The sequence below is a fragment of the Salvelinus fontinalis genome, chromosome 18 (genome assembly GCF_029448725.1).
Source record: "Salvelinus fontinalis isolate EN_2023a chromosome 18, ASM2944872v1, whole genome shotgun sequence".
NCBI classification, from domain to species: Eukaryota; Metazoa; Chordata; class Actinopteri; order Salmoniformes; family Salmonidae; genus Salvelinus; species Salvelinus fontinalis.
The window spans coordinates 17004647-17013761 of NC_074682.1; the positions used below are offsets into that span (position 1 = coordinate 17004647).

At 44.1% G+C, this 9115-nt stretch overlaps 1 protein-coding gene across 2 annotated transcripts; it reads right to left on the minus strand.

The window, feature by feature from the left end:
- Positions 1-820: 820 nt before the first annotated feature.
- LOC129815078 (netrin-4-like) lies at positions 821-7097 on the minus strand. 2 transcript variants are annotated; one of them, XM_055868429.1, is made up of 10 exons: positions 6430-7097; positions 3996-4465; positions 3560-3895; positions 3316-3442; positions 2829-3017; positions 2348-2564; positions 2118-2245; positions 1929-1997; positions 1517-1687; positions 821-1349 (listed from the first exon to the last, which is right to left on the minus strand). In XM_055868429.1, exons 1-10 carry the CDS (start codon positions 6479-6481, stop codon positions 1213-1215), a joined length of 1896 nt encoding a protein of 631 aa, XP_055724404.1. In that variant the 5' UTR covers positions 6482-7097; the 3' UTR covers positions 821-1212. The 2 variants fall into 2 exon arrangements, with proteins under 2 accessions (XP_055724404.1, XP_055724403.1); XM_055868428.1 differs by having other exon boundaries at positions 2118-2248.
- Between the last annotated feature and the right edge of the window lie 2018 nt (positions 7098-9115).

Genomic DNA, 9115 nt, shown 5'->3' on the forward strand with positions numbered 1-9115 from the left:
TTTGAGCCTTTGAGATATGACTCTTCTGGTTAGGTGCCACAGGTCCTGGAAGGCCAAATATGTTTGGTGCTGGCCGCTATTATCCATAACTCATGTTCTTATGAAGAAAGACTGAGTACATAGAGCGGCCTCTAGTCATAGCACAGTGAAGGTGCTTCCTTCACCTGCTTTTGAAACATGTAATTTCAAGCCTTAATGCACTGGTACTCTCTTTTACCTGTCCTGATTAAAGTTATTACTGAACAATGTCTTATTACTTCTTTCAAACCATATGTTTAAATACTGTTCAAACACAAATGAAACTAGAGCTTCATACATACGACTGGACCATGATGCTTTAAAAGTGATTCTTCCTCTGGGATCTTGTTCATTCTTCGGTAAAACTGCACCACATACATTGAACCTTGTATCTTGTATCTTTTCAGATTAAGATATTAGCTACATGTTCCTAACACTTACATTTCCCAGGTGTATCTTTTTATGTACTCTGTAGGCCCTATTTGTTGCAGAAAAGATGGCGATGGCTGGGACGTGTGTAGACTACCTTCAGACGTGCACCCTGCGATTGCACTACGCTGAAGAGAAAGACAGGACGCCCAAAAGAGACATGGAGAAGAACAATAGAAAATAAGATGGAGTGTGTTTTGACCTGGGGGGAACCCTCACCAAGAAGGCTGCAGACTGGAAGCAATGCACTCTCCTGTGGATGCCTTATGTGCCTCAATATTTAAATAAGTATTTGTTGCATTTTTCATTAGCACACTTCACATGAAAAATAAATGATTGGAACTGGACACTGAAAAAAATACAGTACACTGAAAGCAGTCAAAAGCAGCCCTGTAATGTACTGAGAACCTGGTAGGCATTTAAAGGCATGGCTTTGGATATACACAGTCTGAAAAGCTGGTATACTAGGGTTTGTTGTGTCTAGTAGATTCCAGGGGGATGTTTGTCTGTATGTGGGATGGCTCAAGTTAAATCATCTTCATAAGAATGGCTCTAAAGATTCCAGTATCCAGTCCATCCTCTTTGCATCATATGGCAGGGTTGTAGTCTTATATGGGCACAATTTTCCACAGCAATTATTGGTCAAGACACTTGGTCAAGCCTTATCCACTGAGTTTGTACCTTTCCTGAATGATCTAGTGAACCAGTGATTTCCCCTGGTCCATTTCCATTCAGGGTGCTCTGTTATGGGTTTGGAGAGGGTGTTCAGGGGCAGCCCTGCCTTAGGCCCTCTGATATGTGGGCCCCCAGTTGGGTGGTCCAGGGAACCACCACACTCTGCATGGTGACCAGCAGCCGTCCCGTCCCTGCCTCCTCTGGACCCGCCAGCATGTACTCCACCCCTGGAAGAAGAGGGAGAGGGTTCAGCCTCAATCCTGTTAATTAGAACTTATATCAGAGTGAACAGAGTAGCTCCCAATCTTGTGGAAAAATAAGGACAATATTTAGAACATACTGAATATAGTAGCACACTACTCTGTTCTGTTTGGTGATGTATATGTTGGGCTACCTGGATTAAGGATGGGGCAGGTGCAACCCCGGATAGTCCAGGATATGGGGTAGAGACTGTGTGTGCCATGGGAGAGAGGCACCTGTCCTGACCGCAGGACCTTGCGAACTTTGACCTGTACCTCTGCGTGGCTCCCCTTGTCATGAGCAGACAACACACTGGCTTTGATCACTGCCACAGACACACATGGAGACATTCATCACTGAAAACAGTTACACCCAGCTAAATCAAAGAATTGTGGAATGTATGCCTAATGCAGCAAAAATCCTCACCGCAATTTAAATGCCATGTACTATATGCACTGCTTATATCACTTGACTAGACCAATGGTCAAGAGGCCATTACAGAGTGAGGCGAAAAATGAAAATACTGTAAGATGTACAGTATGTGAGAGCCTTGGAAAATATTTTACCATAGGCATGTTTGGTCTTACAGAGATCCGAGACACTCCTCAACTTTCTCTCCTTACAGCTGCATTTCCCTGGAAGGAGCCATAGACAGACAGTGTCAGCAGTACATGAATATGTTTACTCAAACCCATGACAGCAAGCTTTAAGTAGTGAGGTGCATAACTCTAATGCTAGTGTGCATCATCATTCACCTGTGTAGTGCATGGCAGAGACTGCCAGTTCCTTTGACCACACTGCCTCACCCTCACTGGTCAAGGCATGGTCCATGTCAGGAATCTTGCCCCCCATTGGGACATTGAAAACCTGGTTATTTGCATAGCTGCTGATGTGACAGCGAGAATACGGAGGTCAGATGAAACTGGTAATAGGAAAGAAAGCCACATAAGAAATGTTGGATTTAGTAGAGAAAAAAATGTCTTACCTGTCAAGGCAAAGCCCAGTGTGGGGGTCACAGTTTTGGGGACAAGCACAGGGTTTGCACCCCTCTTCCCCAAAGCCCCAGTATCCAGGGAGACAGTGGCTACAGCCTGTTCCCCCCACACCAGGTCTGCAGTGGCACTGTCCACTCCTTGGGTGGCACCATGGGCCCTCCTCCCCAGAGCTGGCTGGTAATGAGCCCAGTGGGTCACACCAACAACCTGTGAAAGAGAGAAAAATACTTAAGACCACACACACACACATATTTCTCCCTCGTCTCGCTCTACTGTGACAAATCCACACCATTAGAGTGAGACAGATGTTGTAATATACACCCATGCCTGCAATTTCAAGTACTGTTATACATGATGTATAACTGGAATTCACCGACATGTGGGACAACAATTAATGTACAACAGATGAAATGTAGCATTCACACGTTATTCTAAATTTCTTTCACTTGTCCATAGGTTGTACCGACTTACGTGTGCAGATGTGGGAGGAGCCAAGGGGCATGGCCGGGTGGCGGTGGTAACCGTGGCGACAGCGCTGGCACCTGCGCCCTGCTGTGTTGTGTCGGCATTCGTCACAGACGCCCCCACTGGTGGCGCCTGAGGACAGCCACACCCTCTGGGAGAAGTGACAGCTCGTCGCGTGGCCGTAACACTCACACTCTGGAGCACAGGGAGACAACGATGGGATGGGAGAGAGGACGGAGGGGTTAGTCAACTGGAAGGATAGATTATGAGATGACACCCAATGGTAGGTTTGCCAACACTCCCGGTTTGGCTTGGAGTCTTGACCTCCCTGCAAGCAAAACTTTTCCAGGAGATTTTATTCATGTTTGAATGAAACGTAATAACTGACATATAAACAGTGTTGAAGTATTTCTATGATCTCTCAACATGAGCTTGATTTGAGTTGGCAACCCAACACTGCCTGGCCATTGACCCATCTTAGTAGGGCACTCACTGTGGCACGGGTGTGGCTCCCCACTGCTGCCGTTGGCTGCCCTCCAGGGACGGTCATTGTATAGAGGAGCACACCTCTCACAGTGTTCTCCTGCTGTGTGGTGAGTGCACACACACCTGCCAGGCACCTGAAACAAAACAGGGCTATTTAACACAAAGGACAAGCTTAGATAATGGAGCATTTTTAACAGACACACACACACACACACACACACACACACACAGGCTGAGCAGGCCACACTCACCATGTCCTTCAGTTTGTCCTGTTCACCACTGTGTAAACAGTGTTCTGAATGGCCATGACAGAGACAGGTCCCTCGAGCCAGGAGAGTGTAAATGGCAAAGGGAGCTGAGGCAGGGGGCTCTGAGCTGGGCTGGGGGGAAGGGAGGATGGGGAGATTCAGGTCCGTAGGAGGGTAGGAGAGTCCAATGGAGGAAGAAGAGGTGGAAGGTGCGACAGATAATGGGCAGGTCTGGGCCTTGAGAAGTCTGAGGCGGAGGTTGGTGAGGGTCAGCTGGGAAAGGCCCTCTGGACTGTAGGGGTCAACTAATCCACCAGGGCCCAGAATCCGGAATATTACCTTTTGAGAAAGATAAGGGTCTACTGTATACTGTTTGTCTACTGTGCATCTAAAATTGTGTCTTACACCACAAAGGAAATTAGACATTCTGTCGCCTTACCTCTCCCCTGCTGCACGGCTTGGCACTGGAGTACCGGGACGTACACAGCGAGCCAGGCTGACCGGTGTCATCAGGAAGACCAAACGCAAGACTGCAGTTCTGTGCAAACAGCTTGAGCGTCTCCCACGTCCGACCAAAGTCCTGCGAGCGCTCCATGGCCATGGCAGCGGGCCTGGGTGAGTGGAACAGCAGCACCACGTGGGTCAGACAGAAACGAGTCTCCAGGTCCAGACGGACCTCCTCCTCCTGGTCAGTGCCCATGCCCGAGGCCCACCAGGTGGCTGGGTGCTGGAAGGGATCATCCACCATGTTGGCAGGCGGGTGAAGGTCAACTGGACAGGGGTGGAGGGGAGTGGGGCATGGGGAGTGTTGGGACCCATTCCCACAGCAGCCTGAGAGGGATGTGAGGGTCCTGCCACTGGCCAGGTTGCCCACGGGAGGACTGCAGGCATGGTCTACACACCTGGAGGCTGAAGATGGGGTGGATGGAGAGAGTTAATGCAGAAGAAATTTAAAATAAGAGATCTGTGTCAATGCACTCAGAGTCCAGCAGGAAAGGAGGCAATGTGCAAGAGGTGCATCTCAGGTTGCGTCATCCACGGTAACCCAATAATATCAGAGTAAATCAGGTGACAGCAGATTGATGAGTGCGGCATTTTCTCAACAACACCCACAACAACACATAACACCTCACATACTTTGCCCCAAAACAATGAAAACTTCTCTCACCCAGTGGCATATGGGCTATTAAGGTGAGCGCAGATGCCGCCCCATGATAATCGGCCCACTTTGCCAAACTCTGGTGCGCACAATATATAGCTCGTCTTTGCTCAGCGTGCCTCTCCATGGTGCTGCTGGAGAGACGCAGCACTGTGGCGCTCCACCAATGCTTTGTCAACGTCATCGAACATAAATCATATAGCCTATACAATAGAAAGAGTATATGGTCTCTTTGGGCTTTCTGTAGACTACAGGGCGACAAGATTTATGACAATGTCATGAAACAGACACTTTTTACATAATGCGTGTTTTCGATCAAATAGCCTAAATGGCGCACCATTAAATAAAAATACGCTTCGATGTGAATATGAATTAACATGTTAACAGACACACCATATTCTAAAAACATGACAGGTAAAAGTAAAATGGACAATAGCCAATTTAATGTAATTATGCTACTCAAGACTACTATCATAGAGTTTGCGCAGTGGGTTAAATTGTCATGAGAATTAGCAATTTCAAATTTAGGCCTATTCGTCATTTTATGAGCTGTTGATTGCTAAGAATAAAATATGAACAGCATTTTACAAGATAATGCCATGCCTGAAAACCTGGGTAGCTAACATACTGAGTTTCATGTTTGAGGAAGCTTACATTTGATCCTACCATTTATATCGATCTGCGTGCCAGTTAGAATGTTCATATGCGCATTTCAATAATAAAGTTTAGTTTCTCAAAATCCTTGTCACGTGGTTATTGATACAAATCTGAATTAAAATGATAAATCTATCAAGTTGAAATTAAACGAATGCAAGAGCACCAGCCTCGGCCATATAGACGCACTGATGCAGTGCTCTCTGCCATATGGACTGATACACTGTGGGCCATTGGTGGCTAAAGAAATGAGCGCATGGAACTCAGAGATAGCGTAGGCCAATTCAGTAAGCCTATAACCTATAAGTAAGCCATTGTCAACTAAGTAAAAATATATAAAGCCGACAAATAAAAACAGAAAATATCCTGATGAAAATGCAGGTTCTTGCAATTGTATTTATCCCTCTACTTCGCCCCTCTGCCTTCCTTTCTATTTGTCTTGACTTTAACTATCTAGTGAATTGCAACCTTGTACCAAATCAATCAACTGGGTCAGGCCGGAAGCTGTAGCTATAGCAAACTTGCAACATTGTAGCCTATTCCGGGGCCTCAGTTTCCAGTGCACGTGAGTTCTAGACAGACAGCTGTTTTTCTGCGTGAGGGAAAACTGTTCTGGTATTTTTGGGCGCTTCGCCTATGGCAGCATATCAGCAAGGATCGGGGCAGGGTGATAGGCTTCCAGTTATCGATAAAATGTGCCATTCATAACTGTAAAGAGAACACGGCAGATTACGGAACCTTCAGCTGGTGGCACAGCACTGTGTGCCCAATTCATCCGACAATGGAATGTATTATGATACATTCCTATCCACTGCGTCGTCACCATAATAGCGCCGAATATAGGTGTAGCCAACATAAGCATTAGGCCTATATTATGGGGAAAAACGAATCTAAAATGGGGAAATACCATAGGCCTATTATGATATTATTCATAAGAGTCAAAATGGCCTATGTATGGTGATCTTGAATTCCAGATATAGCCTATAAAATGGCTAGTTGGCTGATAGCCTATTGCTGCATCCCGTTATATCAAATTCATATCAAGATGATGGCCACTCACCTGTCCCGCTTTGCATGAGCGCTAAAATTAAAGCGCAGTTAATCGCCAGCATCTCAAATCGAAGACGACCTGTAAGTGGTTTCACAGGCTCAGAATCCCGCTGGATGAGTTATCACCAATCCAATGACAACAAAACTGCACAGTCAAATAGTCGAATTATTCTCGCCGGTAGTGCAGATGCGCTTCAGCATCACATGTTTTTGTTTATACGAAAAATGAGCGCATTCCAATGAGAACATCAAAATAGCGCATACCTGCCCAATACCCTGTTATTTGAAATCCTATCGAGGCGCAGTTCGAGTCATCCGAATGTTTTGTTTTACATCTTGTCATTAATAATGATGGGGGAAATGATTGTATTCGCATTCAGAGAATTAACAATTATCATTAATCAATGACGAAGTGTTCCGTGCGCGGTTGGTCCTTGTCGCACAGATCTCACCTAGGGACAAGTCAGGCATGCCCTCATGTCAACAACGATACCAGCTCATGTTTCCTCGCACAAGACAATGTCATGTTATTGCTACACCTCTACACTCTATGCAGGACCCTGTGTGTGTAGCCTATGCCGAAGCCACCTACGGTCAAGTGTTGTCTTGAGTGAGAGTTTAAATGGGCTCACACACGCCCTGAGATTGGTAAGCATTTACCCATGACCGTTCTCATAGCAGCCGGATATTATGCTGGCAGCACGATCGAGGATTTATTTGTATTTTTTCATAGTAAGAGTCCCCTGCAAAGACATGCTAAACTTTGTGAATATTTTTTTAACATTAGTGCAGTACAATTGTTTTTCACGGCATGCTAACAACTTAAAAAAATAAATGGATAATTTGACATTTTATTTTTAATATTGTATTTTTCGTACAATTTATATTGAAAGTTTACACAAATACTGAAATGTTGAAAGCTATTGTGTACGTCAAATACAAAATATATGTTATTGGAATTACTCAATAGAGTCTGCAAAACTTAAATTGGTCTCTTGTGCTTAGTAATGCTTTTAATACAAAGTGCTAGTGACCCCTTACTCCACACACTCCGTTCACTGCAATGCAATACACTGTACATGGGATACATATTGGCTTGCAGAGAGAATGTTTTTAGCTGTCTCGGCTAAAGTGGGGTGGATCATACTCAGTAGGTTCTCTACTAACCAAATATGGTTCGTTTTTGAGTGGGACTGTGTAGTACACATCCAGCAGCACTTGTCAGTTAGTAGTTTAACCGATAAGGAACATGTACACACTAAATTATTGTGAAGATGACTCCAAAATACAGATGTAGAACCACTGATAAGCAAGGAAACACTTGAGTCAAATGATTCTGAGGATGAAGTAGATAAACAGCCAATGATCCAAATAAGCAAGGACACACTCCCGTGTGTTTTTGTCAGCTTAAGCAGCTATTGATGAATTTAGGCGAGAAACTCCAAGTCAGTGTTTACACTGACCCTTTATGAATGGGTCAGGTCCATTCACAAGGAGGTGTCAGGAATCTTCAAGCATATAGCTGGAAGGGCTTATTTGCAGCAAAAGTAAAGGAATCAAATCCATATTGTGCAATTCTTTCTAAGAATCATCACTTTTCCATATGTAAAGAAAGGCAGTGAAAACAGGACAGACTACACAAACCATTGGTTCAAAACAGCAATATGTGTGAAATTATAGAATCTTTGTCAATGAAATGCTACCTGCACATTTTTTTTGCCAATGATCTCCTCCACATTCAATGTTTATGCTCTCCAAATTGCAGTCAGTGCAAGGAAGAAATGTATAGCCGGGGGTACAAAAATGAATAGTTGTACCAAGTCATATTTCAGACAGGTAGCAAAGTTCTCTCTACAAGATAATATGTATCCCATGTTCAGTCTATTACAGTGCATTGTATTGGGAGATATGGAAGAGGCAGAGTAAAAAGCCTTCCGCAGGCCTTGCGACACAGTCCTCCTCCAAAACGAACCATATGTGGTTAGTAAAGACTCTAATGCGTATTTTCCACCCCACTTTAATTGAGACATGTAGAACAGTTCTCTCTAAAAGTCAATATATATCCCATGTACAATCTATTACAGTTTATTGCATTGGGGCTAGGGGGGGAGTGGAGAACAAAGTGCTGCTGAATATGCATTACATAGTCCCCCTCCAAAACAAAACATGTTTGGTTAGTATAGACCCTACTGAATATTTCCCGCCCCACCTTAGCTGAGACGGGTAGAAAAGTTTCTCTCTACAGCCCAATATTCTCAGCATACCAGTGTAAACATGGCATTCTATTATTGGTCTTAATTTGAGTTTTTTAAGCATGTTTTTTATTTGTGTTCATAAAAAAACGTATTGCTTTTTATTGTTGGCACAATTAAAGTGGTCATTGATTAAAATGATTTTGAATGAGTTATCCAGATTGCAATGTTTTGAAATGCGGGCATTTATTTTGAAGGTTTCCTCATTACCATACGAATATGACATCATAATTTGTGCTGCTGGCAGAATAATCGTAATTTACCCAACCCCTTTTACACACATGTAGTGACCCTGTTCTCTTCATCTAACAGAACATGACAACCTGGATTCAGAGTTTGATGTAACACAGTAAATGTAAATCTATTGCCCTCCATTTAGTATGCTATGTTACGTTTCATATTGTATTAATTTGTGGATGTCCATCTTCCTTTCGCATGATATGT

What these genes read in the sequence shown, in the direction of transcription:
- LOC129815078 (XM_055868428.1), bottom strand. Translation starts at nt 6,481, where the DNA reads ATGCTGGCGATTAACTGCGCTTTAATTTTAGCGCTCATGCAAAGCGGG. An exon ending in AGGACAAACTGAAGGACATG is followed by an intron (nt 3,443 to 3,559) that starts GTGAGTGTGGCC and finishes GTTTTGTTTCAG; the next exon opens with GTGCCTGGCAGGTGTGTGTG. An exon ending in CTCCTCCCACATCTGCACAC is followed by an intron (nt 2,565 to 2,828) that starts GTAAGTCGGTAC and finishes TCTCTTTCACAG; the next exon opens with GTTGTTGGTGTGACCCACTG.